This window comes from Montipora capricornis, chromosome 9, assembly GCF_036669925.1.
Source record: "Montipora capricornis isolate CH-2021 chromosome 9, ASM3666992v2, whole genome shotgun sequence".
NCBI classification, from domain to species: Eukaryota; Metazoa; Cnidaria; class Anthozoa; order Scleractinia; family Acroporidae; genus Montipora; species Montipora capricornis.
This window is the reverse complement of record NC_090891.1, coordinates 20,753,819-20,773,818: the sequence shown is the minus strand read 5'-3', so window position 1 is coordinate 20,773,818 and position 20,000 is coordinate 20,753,819. Positions and strand designations below refer to the sequence as shown.

Below are 20,000 nucleotides of genomic sequence, written 5' to 3'. Positions count from 1 at the left end.
GCTTGTCGCATGCGACAAAATCGTATCGTGTAAATCGGCCCTTAAGGTGTTTACACTACTTGTTCTATCCGAACCGGGCCGATTTTCTCAGCACCCGTACCATTTTCACCCGTGCTGGGACTACCTCGCCGAAGGTCCCACAGCACGGTTGAAATTTGGTACGGACAGGTTGTTTACACTTCAAATTTTATCCGAGCCGAACCCTCTTTTTTGAGACCCGGGCCAATTTCACCCGAGCCGTACCAAGAATTTTCTGTAGTGTAAACCGGGCTTTAGACTAGCATCAAATTATTGATAGGTCAAATCAATGACATTCGACAACGAAAAGTAAATCCATTACTCCTAGCACAGGGATCAAAAACGTGAAAAGAATATTAGAAAAAAGCCTTAAACAACCAAATACAAAAAATAAATCAAATATAAAAATATGTTACTCAATTTTCAATATGTTTTATACACAAAACAAAGCAAACCAATGAAGCGGCCGATCTTCAGTCAGTATTCCAAGAAATCTCACCTTTTTTTTTTACATGACATTCCTCAAAGAGCTTTTAAGTAAATTCTTATAGTATTGCTTTGCAGATTGTTGAGGCGCCATTAGGGGAGGGGAGATCTAATTATTCTGAATCCCATTAATTTTTGGGCTTAATATCCTGCATCCCGTTAATTCCTGTGCTTTGTATTTTTAGAAGTTCGTTTTTTTAAATATTCCGTATCCTGTTAACTTTTCCCTCAAATATCCCGTGTCCCTATAAATTTTTACGTAAATATCCCGTATCCTGCTAACCCGTAATAGGACCTCATTTGCAAATTTAGTGGCATTAATCTCTATTTCTGTTTCTACAACAAATAACTTCTAATTAAATTACAGGATTTATCTTTCTGGTAATCTCTTGCCATTTTCTTCAGAGTCAAGTGATTTGTGTAACGTTTTAAAGAACTCCGGTTGTAGATGTCATTGGTCAACTTATTCGTGAACACGGACGTTACACAAATCACTTGACTCTGACAATGACTTCGGCTCAGGTTGTCGAAACGTCAGTCAATGTCATCTCAAACAGTCCTTCTCAGGACTACACTCACACAGACGATCGTACTTTACTTAATTATGGACAATTTGTGTTAACAGTTTGTGCATCCCACGGATACTCCCTTATAGGCGTCTTGTTCTGTTATCTGCGTCTTTCGTGATTGGTGAAAAAAGACACAAACCAATCTTGTGATTGGCCCAAGGAAAAGAACCCAGCTTTCACTGAAATTTTCTTCGGGCACATTTATCATTTATTTTATGCCGGGCTTGATCCGTGCGTTTCCTGCTTTGTTCATTTCTTCACAGGTGTGTATGGATATTCTCGGTTACATTATACAGTGTACACAGCCTCCGCTCTCGGAGCCACTATTGGACTCTGTGTTTCCAGTAGTGGTCAACACAATACTTGCATCAGATGACAATCCAGTCCTTCAGGTACAACTTGCTTTATGAAACGGGTGTTAGAGTTTATGAGGAGTTTATCCAATTTTTTAATGTTAAAAATCTTACTCCACAAAGGTGGCTTTCTATTGGGATCAGCTGTGAAGAATGCTCGCTTCCCAATAAGCAGCGTTCTCCGCAAGTCACAAGTTTTAATATTTTTAGGTTTATTTAATACAATCTCGCTTGATACAGTCTCAATCACTGCAAAAATCCTACGCTATTGGAATTTCCCCCCCTCCTTCAACCGTGCTGAAACATGTTGATTCAAAGTTGAATCGATGTTGAATGAGTTTAAGAGCATTGAAACTGTGCTTCAACATGTGGATGCGCCTGCGCACTAATTAGTCTCTAAAAGGTGTATCCATGTCCGTTTCCATAGTAAGCACCGCGGCTGCAGCCTGGGACTGAATACCAGGCCTCTCGTTCAGGATGTGTTGAAATCGTTTGCCTACCCCACCCCAACAGTCAACATCGTTTAACAAAATCGAACGGATGTTGAAGCAAATGTTGAACCGTTTGTCCGGGATTTTAACTGCGATGATGTTCTAAATTTCATTTCATTTGCATTTTGCAGTTCAAATGTGTGAAATTTTATCAATTCTAAAGCCACAAATTTATTTTGTGAGAAAAAGTGGTCTTCTCTTCACTCTGGTGTTTTTCATTTCAGTTTTCTTAAATGTGCTACTGTTTTAATACCATTTTGTTTTTTATTTCTTTTTTCGTTAGAGCGGAGGCCAGTGTTTACGAGCATTTGTCTTTATTTCTCCAGAACAGATCATTGCATGGTGAGACATCGACGTATCATCCGCTCTTTTTTTGCTCGCTTATTTTAATGATACCTTTAACTGACTGTTTCTGTGATTTCTTACAGGCGTGACTCTCAGGGTACTAGTGCTATCTCTTACATAGTTCGAGCTACGTCACATCTTCTCGACCCCAGGGCCTCGGAATTTACGGCATCTTTTGTGGGTAGACTGGTGACCACCTTAATCAAGAGTGTAAGAATTAATTCCGTTTTTTAGAGTGTGTCAAGTAATTGTCGTAAAGCCAGAGTTAATCTGGTCTGTGACAATGCAGATAATCAGCGGTCAGATTTCTGAAGAGGGTGTCTGATGGCGAATTTGTCGGAGAGAGCTGTAGAAAGAATTAGGTGCGGGCTCTTGCGTTCCCTAGCAAGCCCGCTATCTGTGATTAACTGGACCCAGTTTCCTTTGCTACTTCGCTGCTTCTTCACCCGTTCCCCAACAAAGGCCCTCGAGCTGCTCAGGATAGAACTTCAAATAATCACAAGCATGTTTGACGTCACGTGGGCGACGTTAGTGAAAGAAATATTTCTTTTGTAAATTGAACTCTATTTAAACCAACATGATTTTTTCTCTCAATTAACGATGATAAATTTATAAAAAAGCAAAACTATTGTCAAATACTTGAGAAATGTTCGTGGCTAGTCTGACGCGGCGTTTCGTCTCGGCCAAGAGACTCTTCAGAGACCTTTAGAAGTCAAAGGCAAACTCGTTGAGCATCGCGCCTAAAGTCCCGTTCGCAAATTCTACATGTTCTACAGTCTGGCCCTCTATCGCAGAAGGATTCCCAACCGTGTAATCACGAGATAAATTTATTATGAGAAATTAACGATGATTATCGTTAATTTCTAATTGGCTTTGAATTTACTATTATCTTTAATTTGGAACACTGTGTCCCAGGACTTGTGGTAGCAGAGAAAATAAGGAAAATGAAAGTCCCATCCGTGGTCTGGATTTCAACCTGGAGTTTCTACTTTTTAGAAACCGCTTCTTTTCGCTTCACCACTGACGACAACGACACCGCGTCCTTTAAGAAAAATATTTATTTAAATCTCCCGTAGAATATCACTGCTGAAGAGTAATTAGGCCAAAGCTAGGTTAATTTGGCTAAGCTCTGATTTTAAAGTGTTTAGCTTTGTCGCGAAATTTGGTAACCGAATTTTTGCAGTGTTTAATACTGCGAATGCCAATACAGTTTACAACATTATCAAGTCTTGTTTAAAATATGGACACCACGCAGCTTGCGTTGTGGTGTTCAAGTGATTAGGTGACGGGTTTATCGACAAAAGTTCCTAGGTTCGAATCCTCAGTCCATGCACTTGAGCTATCTTTTTCTTTTTTTAATGTGACCATTTCTCACAATCCAAGTGAAATTTTCAGTCTACTGAATTAACGATAATAATAAATTTAGAGCAAATTAGGACTTAATCGCTAATTGAGAGGCAGAGAATGGGAGAGCGAACTCTCTTATGCGATTGGTTGTCGTACATGTTCGGTCCAATCAGACACTTGACTGGTGACGAATATCAAGAGGGTTGACGGTTCTATGAGGCTAAAAGTTCAACTCGACAATTGACCTCAATTAATAATTTTTTTACCCCAGTTAATAATCTTGCTTGCTTTTTTTCTTAACAGCTCGGAAATAATCTCGGAGAGAACCTGGACCTGTTACTAAGAGGAGTTCTCAGTAAACTCCAGCAGGCAGAAACGTTAAGTATAATTCAGGTCAGAGTCGTTTGATGTTCGCGGAACGAATTAACTTTAAGAGAACGGTTGTCTAATAGACCTTTTTGCAGATACGGCGGCCATTTTGATTTCTATTGTTTCGAAAGACATTATGGAATGCCCAGGGGGCAGATTGAAATGTATTTGCCCCTGGGCATCCCATAATAGCTATTTGAAACAATAGACATCAAAATGGCCGCCGTATCTGCAAAAGGTCTATTGTTGACAGTTGTGGTCACTTCGTATACCTTTCAGGTGATCGACTCTGTCAACTTTACTTTCCAAGAGTAACGGTTTTACTATATACTTCTAAGCCGTGCTCTATACAGGTTCATTGGACCAATTTCTCCAGCGCAGTTACGTGTTGATTTAAGCCACGGTTCGTTTAATTTTAAGTGAAACGAAAACCTGACCACAGTCAACCCATTATAGCCACAACCGCTGTGAAATGACGTTCTTGTAGCTCACTGAAGCAGTGGTCATTAATTTTAAAGTCCCTTTTTGATCGATCCCTTAATTAATCTTTTTCTGGTTCTTTCCTCTCCAGTCACTTGTTCTTGCATTTCTACATCTGATGAACACGCAATTGGAAAGAACGCTTGATTTTCTGAGCGGAGTTCCTGACCCGACTGGCAAATCAGCCTTGGAATATGTCATCAAGATCTGGTGTGCAAGACGAACAAGAGTTCTTCGGTGTTTATGACAGCAAAGTCAGGTAATTGTCGAAATTGTTGTTAGTTGTAGGCCGACCGCAATGAAATTAGGGGTTGTATCTCAAATTATGGAGCGCGCCTAGTGTAGTGGATATCACTTGGGAACTGCATCTTAGCGCTCCGAGTTCGAATCCCAGCTCGTGCACTGAAAAGTTCACTCAGCTTTCCATCCATTTTTGGTGGGTAAAATTAGTACCAGTATTACTGGGGACAAGTTGTGCATGCAACGAGATTGGAGTAGCGCCGACCCTTGCCGTAAGTTACGGAAGAAGCTAAAGAAAAAAAGGGCCCTTTGGGTTGCCATCGACTTCTTGTCTCTTGTCTTGTCTTGTCTTGTCTTGCTTAAGTTGTCCAGATAAGTTCGAGGATCACCTCTGCCCTTCGTCTATAACCCATACTTCAAATATTCGTCCATTTCTTTACGAGAACACATGAGCCCAACAAATTGACCTGCTCCCAAGTGAGTGGCTTCATAGCTCAGCTGGTAGAACATTGCATCGGCATCGCAGAGCCTTTGAGTCGTGGGTTCGAATCCCGTTGAAGCCACCTGAATATTTCAGACAAGTGCGAGGATCACGTCTCCAATTCGATTATTCTTGTTTGTCGGATTTTTTCCGAGCATCTCCGAGTGGCCATCGAAGAAAAATACATCTTTTCATTCATTTTCATTGCGAACATTAACAATAGAGAGATTTAGCATCACGTTTACCTGAAACGCGAACGGCAAAAAGTGACCATGTGACCATGTTTTTCCCGCCATTTTTCTTTTCTACGTCAAAGAAGGCACTTTCGCGTTGGCCGTATACGTGGAGTTTTTTTCTCGTCTTTCTCCTACATAATAAATTTGTGAAAAAAGAACCCCAAACCATTTTCCAGTAAGTCAAACAAGGAAAAACTAGGTGTCATGGTTATAGATCGTTAATAATTCACTCGTTACCGCGATTTTCTTTACGAACTCACTTTGACTCTCTGTTGACTCCCTGTTGACTCACAAAACAGCTTCATCGAAACTTGCCATATTGTTTGCAGGAAAGAATTTTCATTTTATTACCCCCGCAGGATTTTGGCCCAGGGGTCAAAACCCGAGGAGTTAACCTAGAAATCCCCGCGTAAAAAGGGTAAATGTGAAAATAGGTACAATCCGGGTCAAAACACTTCGGGACACTTGTCAAATTTTGAGCGAAAAGTAGAGAATAGACCATTTCCGAGTTCATATCCGCCTCCTCTTCAAAGCGAGTCTAAGTGCAAAGTTTTTGTGATGGTAATTAGTTCTACGTTACATATGAGTAAAAACTAATTTTCGTAAGAACAAGAGGCCATATTCGGCCTATCCTCTGGCCGATTCCTATGTTTTATTTAAGAAATGCTAAGATGAAGATGAATCATCGTTGCTGGTGTTTTTTTCTTCTTTCTTTTTTTTTGTAAAAGGTTGGTTTTAAGTAAATAAGTAGGAACTTCAAACTTCAAGTCAGCGAATCCCTGATGAAAGAAGTTCGTACATGTAAATATTACAGAAATTAAGGGAAAAAGAACTTGCAATGCCTTGAAGGTAATAGTTCATAATAAATATGTATTCAAATTTTATTTTGTCAGCCTCACAAATGTTTGTAAACGTTGGAATGCTGACATCACTGAAGAAACAGGAAGTTATTTTCGTGAGCAAATGTATATTATAGGTCGAAACTTTACTAATACATTTATCCTGGAAATGTATATGGGGCAAAGGTTGAATCACAGATCATCACTCCTGTACTTTTGGCATGAAGATTCACTTTCACCTTTACTCCACAAATGGTGACATATTTAGGTAAATCATTGATTGTAAGATGACTGTTTATACACCAGTCATGGCAGAATTTAGTCCCAATGTTCACAATAGCAGCTAATGTATTAGAATCCCAGTAACTGCAGGGCTTGATGACAGAGTAACACAATGAATATACCTAGTGCCAGTGGACAACACTGCTTACAAGGACAAAAGCTGTTGTTTTCAGCAATCACTGATCTGATACAAACTTTGAATATACTGGACTTAACTACTTACAGATGGTACTTCTAAAAGAACACATGTCCCTCCAGGGTGACTGTTTCCATACAAATCTCTACCATGAGAATCAAATATTTTAAAAGCACCATTATTACAACAATAGATTCCAACAACAGTGCATCTTACTCCTAAAATAAACGAGGTATAGCTTTGAGCCATAAGCGATTCGAAAGCTCCAAGCAAAAACATACAATAATGGTATCCCTCGATTGCACTATTACCATGAACTTTTCCAGTGTAGCTTTCACTGTAAGAAACTTGGTAGGCAGTATGAAACACAATTAACATTGATGGTAACTCCGCCAACAGCAAAAAAGACTGATCAGCTGACTGCGCCAACCTTGAATATAACTGATTACCAACATCCATTATTTGTATCAAATCATTAGGACAATCAATCCCCCCATTGTTGTGGTATATTAAAGAACGCAAACTCATCGCAACACACTGTTGTCCAGCATTTTGACCAAATACTCTAACGTTGCCCTGACTGTAAGGTGCTCTTATAATTTTACTGGGGTCCATAATGGGCCCAGGGTTCTTCTCTATATCGGAACTTAGTTTGAACTTACAATAATTATTTCTGTGGTTATGACTCGTGAAAACTGACGAGGGTAAAACACATGTAAGCATCTCTTTAAATCTTTTTCGATGCCACTTCGATTTAAATTTAACATAGCGATGAATTTTAGATGACCTTGGTGTATTTTTCCGAATTTTATAAAAAAGCAAACGCTTGCAGCTTTCGATTCTTCTTCGACAGTCGCTTTAGCTTTTTAACTGGTATTCTACTTGGTTCACGTTCCCGTCGGGACCTATGGCGTTCGAATATATTCTTATTGCTGGTGTAAACAAACATCTCATAACGAGACCTGATTCCAAGTTTCTTCGTTAACTTTATTGGAGCCGTGGAATAATTTCGTACACTTGAATGTAACTGTTTCACTTCAGGGAGCATAATATAGTCTTCAAATGAATTAGAAACCGTTTGTGAACATCGTATAAGAGTACATAAACTTACATACTGCTTGTAGATGATCCATGCGATGGTTGTTATTATAATGACACCACTGAAAAGAACAATCGTTAACGTTCCTATCCTCCACATTTCAAAACAAGTAATTACAAGAAACAGAAACATCATAATACGGATCCCGGTACATACTTGTTTTGCTTTCACACGGGACTCGCGCTGTTGAATTTTCAATATGGCGTCTTCAAGATTCTCTTTACCTCTCAGATCAAAATGTTGGTTCTTGCGTCGATCAACGTTATTCTTAGTTGCAATAGTACACACTTTTGCATGGTTATACTTGGTTATACTTCTGACATTTTTCACTTCACATTCGCATTTTGTGTTCACGGATAAACTTGATCTCAACTCATGATCACTAGTGCCATACTTTGAAACATTTTGGAATCCACTTTGCATGCAACTTGGCAATATTTTCGGCTCACTGACCGATTCGTTCCTGTACCGTTCGATACTTTTTTCGCGTGCATTCATTCCGTGCACTTTTCTCTCTGTCCATTTTACTGCTCTTCGTCACGTTCTTAGAGCCCGCGATTCTTCTGGTCAGCAGGCTTTGCCGTTTTGTGGTGGAAACGTGAAAAAACTGGCCGAAAACTCAACTCTGGCCGCCGTGCCTACGGCCAGAGTAAAAACTTCGCACTTAGACTCGCCTTGAAGAGGAGGCACATGAACTCGGAAATGGCCTATTTACTGTACATGCTTCCATCGTTATATGAGGAACGTGTGTTCTTCTTTCGCTGCCTTTTGCACGCCCCCTCCCCCCGGACAATAGGGAGTTTAAGAAACGACAACGGCTACGGCTACGACAACGCCAAAAAGCAGTAATATTATTGGTTAAAAGAAACAAAATGATCGTGCGGCACGCATTTTTAAATATTTCTCTCCCGTACTCGTCAAAACTACTACGTGAAATGACCAAATTTGAGGTTTTGACGACAACGTGGACAAACTACAGTGAATCTTTCAGTCTCACTCTCTACTTCAAATCCGTCCGTACCAATCCAGTTCACTTCGCACATATTGTATAATACAAACAAGATTGAATAATCCCGAAATACTTTGAAAAGCTCAAACGTATATTTTGAAGTGACGCTTTCGTCCCCGTTGCCGTCGTGGTTTCTTAAACTCCCTTGTAGGGAGTTTAAGCAAAGACGACGGCTACGGCAACGAAAACGTCAATCCAAAATATAGGTTAACGCTATCGCACGTATTTTGCCATTATTCCGTCCTGTTCACCTTGTACAATACAAGCGAACTATCCTGTAACTTGATGAGTACGAACGGTTTTGAAGTCGAAACAGAAAATGACTGTTTCATTGTTATATCCTCACGTTATCGTCAAAACCTAAAATTTGGTGATTTCACGTTGTTGTTTTGTGGAGTACGGCAAAGAAATGCACGGAAATTCGTGCTGCACGTGCAGCACGTGTATTTTTCCTTTCTTAACCAATAATATTCTTGCTTTGCACGGAGAACCAAAGTGCTGTTCGGGTTTTAGCGATTGAAAAATCAAACATTGAAGCAGATCTGATGAAAATCGTTTTGCCTGTCTCAGAAATTGATTTTGTCCGGACACGAATCAGAAACAGGGGCGAGCGACGATTTGTCAGACGCAAATCGGAAACAGGGGCGACATGTTCAGCAAATAATTTAAGCATATCTCAACTGTCTTTCATACTATCCTAGGCGGGGGCAGATGTAGTGAAAACTATCACTAGTATGGTGTGTTTTTCTACAATCAATGTTTAAAAAGACTCCGACATTTTGTTTTTTTTTCTGTTAACTAAATACTGGAGATTAACAGAATCCAATCCGAGTTGCCTTGGGTCACTCGAAGCTAAAAGGGAGCTTAAACATGCGCGTGTTTGAGACGCGTACGGCAACCGGAAGTGCGCTGTTTTCCTTTTTAACTTTTCTTTACGCAACCACATTGACATTAGCAAGTATCTTTTCTCTATTAGAGATGATTCATATAAAAATCTGGGAGACACCACTGTCCTAGCGCGCGAAATGTTCTCTTTCGGTTGCCGTTTGCGTCTCAAAAAAGCGCGTGCTTAAGCTCCCTAATGTCACAATCTTCACTCCATTTTAAGTGAAACGTGAAGCTGTAGGCCGAAGTTTGCCATTTCAGGTAAATGTGATGCTAAATCTCTCTAATATCTTTCTTTACACGTGAGCGAGAATGCACCATTTCGACAATTCCATTCCTACCAGTATGGCGGAACAAGTGTCGAACTTGTAATCGGAAGCCGGTCGTAAGTTCGACTCCTGCAAAAGAGCATTCTGGTTTCCTTTTCCGAGTATACCTGAGCCGTCATTGGTTTTCAGGAGAGGGGAAACCGGCTTGACCAGAAAACTTGAACACTTGTGTAATTTAGTATTCCCATCGCCCTAGCTAAAGCTTCCACCAACACATTCAGTATTAACTTTAATATTGTCCATTTTTTTTTTAGTACAATGGCCTTGTGTAATGTTCTGCAATTCTTTGTAAACACTGGTGATAAGAGATTATCCAGTGTTATAGTCCAAGGAGAGAGGGTTTTTCAGCACGATGAAGGTAACAAGCCAACTCATACTCGCTACACTGATTTTCCAGTTTTACATAAAACGTTCAGTTGATTAATTGTTGGTCAACGAAGTGTTTTGGTGCGTTCCAATACAGGTATTCGAACAAGATCAAGAGCAGCTAAAGGTTAGTTAACTCTATCTAAATTCTTAGAGCGTTCGTCAATGTGGAAAGTAATTTCGCACGTGCTTTAGTCTTTTTCATTGGCGATTGGGAACTCGGCCCGGATTAGTCTTAGGCAAAAAGCGAAACCAATGATAATTGACTTTCTTTCATGCTTTTTCCCGCGCTTCGCGCTTACCGCCGGTGGTTTGTGTTTTCTTTGCGTTGTGATTGGCCAATTTGATTGTCTGAGTCTTTTGTGATTGGCCAAATTACTACCTCGGTTTCGCGAAGCTCCGGCCGCGTGTATTCGTTTTTCTTTGTGATTGGCTGATAACTGCTTTTGCTGTGACTGATCAAAGGAGTTATCTTGGTTTGTTTTACTGCTCTCAGTTTCATACAGCTGTAAGTTACCAAGTTCATGTGGACGTCTGAAAACAAAACGGAAATATTTTAGTTCGTTTTCATCTTCGATGAAAACGGAAATTTTTGAAAGCCGCGTTAGTGTTTGAAGGGGCTGTTACCAATCATTGAACCAGCAGTTGGCCATTAAACTAGTACTCGGGGCCCGGTTGTTCGAAAGCCGATTAACTTAACCCAGGATTAGCGTAAACCTTTGTTGAACAGCATTTGGGAGTAAAGAAATAAAGTCCTTGGTTAATTTTAAATCTGGGATTACCGTTAATCGGCTTTTGAACAACCGGGCCCGGAACATTAGCGGTATCTTCGCAAATACTTTTAATGACAGGAATTTTTTTGTAATTTTCCTTCGTAATTTTAGTTCCAGAGCAGTGGACAATGATTCCTGTACCAGTGAAACTCTTCAAATTAATTATCAATGAACTTGGCACCCTTTTGGAGAGCGCTGACGCAGGAGGCGCAAACGAGGAAGGGGACTCGGACGATGTAAGTATTTGAGCTCTTTTTATTTCTACTTTGATAAAAATTCAATTGAGAGTAAGGACTTGAAGGGTTCTTTGATGTAATTTGCGACGGTGGGCCAGCCCTGCATTTCGGCGTATCGTCCTAAGAAATCACAGCTTCGACTGGCGCCAAAATTGATTATTGTCATGTTTTTCCTTTTAGAAAAGAAAGAAATCTTTCCACACGAATGTACTTTTGTTACCTGATTTCTCTCCAACAATATATATAGCTTAACTATGGCTGAGTGCGATCTTTTTGAGATCCAAGTAATCCAGGTCTCAGTAAGTGGAAGTAGCCTCGACTTCGCATTATCTCGGGTATCACGAGAGTCTCATCCAAAAATAGTTTATTATTAGAGCGGTTTTCAATTGAGTGTCGAAAGTAATTAGCGAATTACTTTGGTTTTGCATTACTTCACTAAGTGATTGGTTCAAAGTTCTCGCGCCACTTTTCAACCAATCAGAAGTAAAACCAAAACCACGTGCACATTTTCCCGCTCTTTGTGTCGGCTACGTGTAATTCGAGTTTTGATTGGTTTACTGGATTGTCTCCGTCCTTTTTGATTGGCCAAAGTAATTAATTTGGTTTTGGTTTTACGACACTTGATTGAAACTCGCTCTATCATATGAATTTCAGTATTACCTATTTGTACTTTCAAATTTCTTGGGCTCTACCATCTTGAATAATTTTGACGTGGCATCGTGGCCTTCGGAAACCGTAACGCGTCATGATTATTAAAGATGGCGGCGCCCGGGCAGTTTGAAAATGAAACTAAACGATCACAACATTCGTTATTTCAGATAAAAACAATTTAATTGAAAAATTCCTCAAAAAAAAATTATATAGCAATTATTTCGTACTATTTCCCCCGAGCTGTTGTTTTGTGGGAGTCGAGGTCCCTTTTAAGCTGTTTGTTGGTGACACGGTGACTTATATACATTTCTTTTGTCTCCAGGGAGAAGAGGGCTGGGAAGAGGTGGATGACGAAGAAGAAACTATCGAAGCTGGGTCGGGATCAGTATTCGCTCCCGCCTCAGATTATCTGGGTGAGTAAGAAAGTCTGCGAAAAACCGGATTATTTCTTGCAAGTTTTTTACTTTGCTTATTAGACAATAACGCAATTTATTATCGTTCATCTAGGCTTTGATATGGATGATGTGGAAGACGAGGATGACGATGATCCAGAAATAAAGAATGATCCTATATATGTGATGGACTTACAGGTATCGAGTATGCAACCGTTGAGGTTTTAAGTTCTAATGCGCCCATTAGATTGATGATAGCGTCGTTGCTAGGCGACCGGCGAAAGGGCAACTGAAAAATCAGTGTCTTCGCCATGATTCGAACCTACGACCGCCGTCGGTCGGATTCTCTACTCATAGACCGACCTGCAAGAACTCCTAGGGAGCTACAAAAAGCGACAAAAGTTGTTGAAACACTGAACTGGGAAGACCACAATTTGGAAAAAATAACCTCGAAGTGCTACTATGACCAAAAAAATCAATTTTTATTTATCTTTGGATTTCAAAACTATGGAAACTAAACAATAAGTAACCTAAATTTTAAGCCTTGATTTAAAAAGATTCCTGTTTATTTTAGCTGGGGTTTTCCAATTTAATAGTCCGCTATTACTAACTTTAATATCTTGACAGAAGAAAATCACGTCAAAGACTCGATACTTTAAGAAGGCAATGCGTGTGTACTCGGCTAAATTAATATGCAGCACGGCAATTTCGGGCTTTCAGACTTTTAACTCGTGTTTTGCATATACTGTATAATAAGCGGCGTTCACACGCTGTGACTCAATGGCGTCACTTTTCCCTAGATCCAATCTTCTGATGTCCAATCGGTCAGTTTGGAACGCGAGCAATGGCGGACCGTGAAATCCAAAACTTACACTCAAAGTAAACAGCGTTTGGATAGAAATCAAAGCTCAAAATTTTGGCCAGTCGTGTGCAATCACACTTTCAGAATCTGAAGAAAAAAAAGGAAGTGATTTTTTATTATCATAGTAGCACTTTAGCTTACATTTACCGCTCACAAAAACTCACTCCCTGTTATTGGCATTGTGGGGGGGGGGGGGGGGAGGGAAGTGGGTTAGATGAAAAGATTTTGAGAGAGGTACATGTCCAAGATTCCTAAAAAGGGGAAAGTGTCTCAACCTTTTTAGCGCTCATTGTAGATCGTTTGTCTAGGTTCCTCACGGACAATGTGCCTCGCTGGTCCGCAAGCTCTACAATGTCACCTGCGCCGCAGATTTCAAATGCAACTATATTGCAACTATCGTTTGTAAACTAATACTCCCATGAGAAGGATGAAATATTGTAGATCCCGCAGATCAGCGGGACGTATTATCCATGCAGAACCTACATAATTAACGACCTATCTAACCAGGAATTCTTGTCGTTCATTGGTTAGAGCATCCGACCCGTGTTACAGAGACCGTAGATTTGATTCCTGCCCAGGACCCTGATTTTTCGGTTGTCCCTTCGCCGGTTGCCAAGCAACTAGTAAAATTCTTTGGACCTCATTCGGTGGAGGGAGGCAATTCCTACTCACGGGCGCATAACTAACCCTTGAAACATCCATTGTTTCTTGTCCTACTGTTAAGCGTCTTTGTATGACCTAAAAATTAAAGTTATGTTATATATGTGTTCTCTCGACACAAGCGCAAGCACAAGCTTAAAGTGCCCCTAACCCCTCAAGTGTTTTTTTTTTTTTTGGTTAGATTTTCATATCTTTCAAGACGTCATTGTCGGAAATTGTTTTAAAAAAATATTGAATCCTGACTTTTTTACGAGCGCCAAAAGTGAAGGCAATCGCGACTACTTTTTCACCCATCGTTCGCATTTTTCCCCCACTCGGCCAAATGTGTCTGTTTATTCGAGAGTGACGTAGGAAAAGCTTGAGTTGCTGAATTTCCTTTTCTTGCGTCACAGCCAAAAATTGTCAAATATCAGACGCTTCTCATTTGCTTGTTCCTAATGAGCTCACGAGACAATAATTTGTCCAGCGGGGCTTATAAATTTCCTTGTGCTTATGCTGTGTTTCGTTTTCACACAACGCAATTGTAAGCAAGCACAAGGAAATGAAAAATTTTTATCCTTTTGCTTGCGCCAACCCCATTTTCACGGTAAGCTCTCTTATCCTTCCGCTTCTGTCTGTGTCGCTAGTGAAAACCAGGCTTAAATGCTTTTGAAACACAGAAGAAAAAATAATTGTACCTCTACGAAAAATATGTGTGTTTAAATTTTCAGAACCATTTAATCAAGTTTCTCCAGACCTTTGCTCAACAACAATGCTACCCGACTTACTTCCAAGCCCTGAATGCACAAGAGAGACACACGCTGTCCAAGATTGGAGTACCTACATAAGTAGAGAATTGCAGGATCCTGTTGTTCTTCGATGGGATTGAATCAGCACAGAAGAGGGAGCTCAATCAAGTATGGTTAGCTGTATCTCTTCCTTGTGGTGTTGCAACCTCGAAATCATGTCCTTTCAAGGGAGAGGCAAGTACGTGCTCTTGAAACATGACGTCAATATTGAGAAGCCCAGTCCCCTTGCGAGCAACGGGAAATAGTGGCCATAGCGAACATAGGCGAAAAAATGACTTAAATATTAAAAACTGCCGTATGGTATTTTTAGCAAATAACACCTCGAAAGACTTGTGTGGAAATGGAATAGAATGTATATAATCTCGCTCGTGGTTTCTTGGTGGACGAGTCAATGCAGTTCAGATCACTTTCTTGGTAGCTGTAAGGGTAATTGTTGTTTATGTGGACTGAGATCATGCACCTACGAAATATGATTCCTTACGGGGCACGCGCTCTGGTACAAGAGGTTACGCGAATCCGAGATGCATGTATTGGTGAAATTTCACAACACACAAGCTAAGTGAAAATCACTGAACTGAGATTCAAATAAAACAAATCATTAAATGGATTCTTGTTTGATGCGCGGGGACCCCTGAAGGAGGAGTATCCCCTCTAAACAGCAAAGACTGCAAGAAGTTTATTGCCTAATCGTGCTGCACTTGCGGCACGCTCTGTAGAACATTTCTTTGCGACACTTTTCAAATTTTCATTTTTGCGTGAGGACGCAACTCGTACAACGGAACCCTAAACACAATAGCGCCTTGTCTTATTCCGATTCAATGAGCTGAGTAGTATCTGCCAATTTCAGGTTCTGAAGACAAAGCAAGCATACAATCAAATTTTCACCCTGTGTCTGGACTAAACCAACAGACCAAATCGGCTAACTCCATGTGGTACCCAATTCAGATCTCCCAGGTTTAAGATTCTTTGTGTATTGTATTTGTATTCACATGTAAATGATATGGAAATACCTGGAACAAAACGTTTGATTTCCAAAGGGTTTGAATCACTGAGTTAGCCGATTTGGTTTATCCAGTTATAGACGGGAACCTCGTCCATTTTGTACAATATAACGTGATGATCGCTAAATAGCTTCTTAGCATAGAACTCAATATAGTTGACGAACCACTCTGTTATTTATTTAAAACAACTCAACAAATTGAATTCACCGACTATTCACATTTAGTATATGACTAAAACAGTGGATAGCGTTGAACTCGCGCGCTGATTGGCTCGTCAAACTCCGAATATCCTGTGCTATTTGCCTCCGAGCAACTCGGGAAAAAATTGCGTCCCGATTTGCATCCGTGACAAGTGAAGAAAACAACCAAATTAATTTTTTGTGCTGTATATTATCTCACTGTTTTAGTATATAATAAAACAACTATTCTTCTCAGTGTCGGTGGCTAGCGTTGGATATTTACCTCGCCGCTGCACGGCTCGGTAAATATCCACCGCTAGCCACCTCCACTTCGGAGAACAGTTGTTAATTATTATTCAGCACATTGTGACAATGTCCAAATATGGTCAGAGCGCGCTCAATATTCGTCGTGCGTACTCAACAGATATCCGGCGATATACGTAATTTTGTTTATCGCGGAGAAAATGGTAGTCTTCCAGCTTTTTTTTTTCCAATGAACGTAGAAAATTGTGCATTGTCATCAATGTGTTGAATAATAAAACAATTATCCTGCTCAATCTTGCGGAATTTCGCCTGATTTTAGCCAACTAGGCCTACGACCTCGTCGGCTAAGTATCAGGCGATATTCCGCGTGATTTCGCAGGATAATTGTTAACTATCCACCTCCGAGCAATTCGCGCGGAATTTGCGCCCGAAAATGTTGTAATCTTTGCAGGAATAAATGAGTTTTGAGCTATATTATCTCACTGTTTTAGTATATACTAAAACAACTATTGACCTCAGTGTTAGTGGCTAGTGGTAAATATCCAACACTAGCCACCACCACTTCGGTGAATAGTTGCTAAATGTTAATCAAACCTTAACATTTTCTGGATAAACGGGGAAACTCTTCAAGTCAGAAAAATACTTACGTATTCTGTGGAAATCTTCAGGTGACTCCTCGGGTAACAGAAATCAACTCTAAGACCCGTCGCATTTTACATGTGCCGAATCTAATGCAAATGAGAAAAATCTATTGTTTTCGCTCATTACGTGGGATGCCACAGGAAGACCACGTCAATAATCCAATTTAGTGTTTTTTGTATTTTTCATCGTAGTCACAAATGTGCATACCCCAGGATAGTAGAATACCCGCTCGATGAGAAAACCGTATGATACAACAGGAACCATCGCGCCTCGAGCTCGGGCCACGCGCCCCGGGAGCGAGTAAGTTCCCACTGAGCCATCGAAGCAACTCTGATCACGTGACGGTTTGCTATATCGTACTTATATTCTTTGGAGTCACACTAAATTAATCCCCGCTCGGGGAGTCCAATTTTATTCCTTTCAGTATTTCCAAACTCCCGTACGTCGATTAGAAATCCCACTCTTCTCTCTTCTTCTCTGTGGGCGCGCTAGACCACTCTGGTCTATAGCAAATACTTTCCGCCCGCAATGATGAATCTCATATCTGAAAGTATTTGATGATGATGGCTCTTACCTACCAAACCGTTGCTCTGGACTCCTTCAAATAGCCATTTCTTTAATTCCTTTAACTCTACAGTTATCCTTTCTTGCCAAGTGTTTTCTATTTAACATTTCTTTGTCTGGTTCGAATCACAACCACATTTGGTAAATCACGTGACCAAAACAGTAAATGCCTAAAAATTTAGCAAGTTAAATATGTTTTCCACAAATTTTTAACGCAAAAGTGTGAGAACATTCTAGCACAAAATCTGTAGCATGAATTTTAAAAGAAATCATTTCTAAAAATAATTATGACGTTATAAGGCCCTCCCTTGATACACTTTTCAAAATATCAGTTCCATTTTTTGTCGAAATAGAAATTCCATGCTACAGTTTACGAAAAATGATGGGACAGTTCCCATCCGGTGAAAAAAGTGCCTCTTCCTTTCGTTTGCTAAGAGCTTTTACCTGTTTTACACTGAAACGCACAGCAGAGGACTGGGAATAGTTGCGCATGCGCTTTCTGATTGAAGTGATGTCACATTTCTATTGAAAACGTTACTTCATAGAACCATCCATGGAACCTTTTTGCAGGGCTCTTTGACTCAAAAGCTTTCTTAGCAACCATTGTTTTTCTGTAGTTAAGTGCCACCCCCCTTGATATTGCATAGGACGAATACTCCAATCATTCTGTTTTTCTTGCAAACCAGTTTGTTCAGTCGTTCCAAAACATTTTGTGACTCAAACCAGTGTGTGCAATTAGCCATTGTGTCAAACACTTTGTGAATCGAACCTGTGTGTTCAATCGGCCATTGTGCCAAGCATTTAAGGTTATCAATTAGAGTGTTTTCACATGACGCCATCAAATTTCTAAAATCACAGCTGAGAGGTTTTCTGATTTTTTAATCCATACCAGGTAAAAATTACTTAGAAGTAAATCTTTTACCAGTATTAGGCTCCGTAGCGTTTTTTGTTTTAAGAATACAGCATTTGGAATTTTCAAATTTCGCCTTGCGTGACACAAAGACAGTAACTGGTAACGCTGTCTGGTTTAAAAAACGGTTTCGCCTTGTGATTTTTGGAAAATTAAGCATTGAAAGCTGTAGAAGACATACACCTTATTCCAAAATGGCCGTTGATTTATGCGCATACAAATTGGCCCTTGTTGCCTCGTTCAAGATAAAATATTCTTTTGAATTTTAAGCTTAAGAACGAGGCATTAAGGGCTAATTGGCCGTTCCGAAATTCAGCAGGGAACTGGGGCGAGGTTCAAATTTTAACTAATCGATAAACTGACACTACCACATGAAAGATCATTTTGGCCAAGTATGGTGCTTTTAGGGTGAACCGAAACCAAGTTATGGACCTTGAAACATGGTTCAAAATCCATACAGGCGTCTCTAATTTTGATACAGCGTCCCCCAAAACCATATAAACTCTTAAAATTTTTATGATTTCCGTGATACTCTTTAAAATGGGCAAACATAGCGATTTTCATCGCAGCTTCTTTCAAATTGTAGGTACATGACGGGATTTTACAGTTGTCACTAAACTGATAAAAAAAAATTTAGGGTTTATATGGTTTTGGGGGACGCTTTGTCAAAATTAGAGACGTTTGTATGGATTTTGAACCTTATTTTAAGGTTCATAACTTGGTCTCCGTTCACCCATAAAGCATCATACTTGGTCAAATGACCAATCTTAAACATGATGATCTTTCATGTGGGGTTGTCAGTTCATCACTTAGTTAAAATTTGAAACTCGCCCCAGTTCCCTGCTGAATTTCGGAACGGCAATTTGATTAAAAACAAAATAATATTTGTCTTTTGTATCATTTCATTTTCTTGACTTCTTTCTTAGAACGGTTTCGGATTTAATTTTTTACTAGGTGACAGCGAAAACACTCTCAGTGTGTTCATTCGGCCATTGTGAGTCAACACCCGCCATTAGAAAGCACAAAGCACTGTTTGGAGATTCCAACGCCATTCCTCCCAATATAGGAATCAATCAAAGGAGAACTGTGAAGAAGTCGTGGATATATTGCTTAATTACAAAATGGGAGTTCTGTTGCGATCAGTTGCTTTCTGATCTTGTTAGGAAACAATGACTGAATTCGTGTTTGATTTTTGTCTAAAATCATCCTTGTTATCATTGGCAGGATCATTGGCAGGCTACACCAGGGTCATTTTCAAAATTTGAAGGGTCCTCAACTATGTAAACAGCTACGAATGCCTCACTTTGCGATAAGTAAAAACAAGGATTTGTTTCCAAAACTTTTCAACCTTTCACGAAATCTGGAACGCATCATGAAACTTGTCGTATTTAGTTGCATTTTATAGATGCAAAAGAGCCAGGTGAAAACAATCGCCAACCGGTGTTTTCGACTCCTTTAAACGTTTTACGAGGTCGTTAAAAGCATATGAAATTAAAGAACCAGAGGATAACCATTTTGCGAGGAAATAATTAATTGATCTCTTCAGCTTGTACGTTTTGTTTTCCCATTGATGTTACTCTATAGAGAACAGTTTCTTTCGAATGCCGTCTTATGCTTGTGCTCGTAAAAAATGAGTCAACATTTTTTACCTGGGTTAACGACTGCAGCCATTTACGAACGAAAATATGGAAAATTTCGTGTTAAGGAGAATTCCCGTG

General features: G+C 39.9%; 1 protein-coding gene across 1 annotated transcript in view; it reads left to right on the top strand.

The window, feature by feature from the left end:
* The window catches only part of LOC138016081 (importin-9-like), a 45,623-nt gene extending 30,298 nt beyond the window's left edge, over positions 1-15,325 (top strand). The window contains 12 exon segments of the mRNA XM_068863253.1: positions 1,337-1,465; positions 2,201-2,259; positions 2,346-2,472; positions 3,913-4,002; positions 4,550-4,678; positions 4,680-4,717; positions 10,249-10,352; positions 10,458-10,487; positions 11,245-11,369; positions 12,343-12,433; positions 12,528-12,610; positions 14,645-15,325. Coding sequence (XP_068719354.1) covers positions 1,337-1,465; positions 2,201-2,259; positions 2,346-2,472; positions 3,913-4,002; positions 4,550-4,678; positions 4,680-4,717; positions 10,249-10,352; positions 10,458-10,487; positions 11,245-11,369; positions 12,343-12,433; positions 12,528-12,610; positions 14,645-14,761 — 1,122 coding nt within the window. The 3' untranslated portion in view covers positions 14,762-15,325.
* The last annotated feature ends 4,675 nt before the right edge of the window (positions 15,326-20,000 follow it).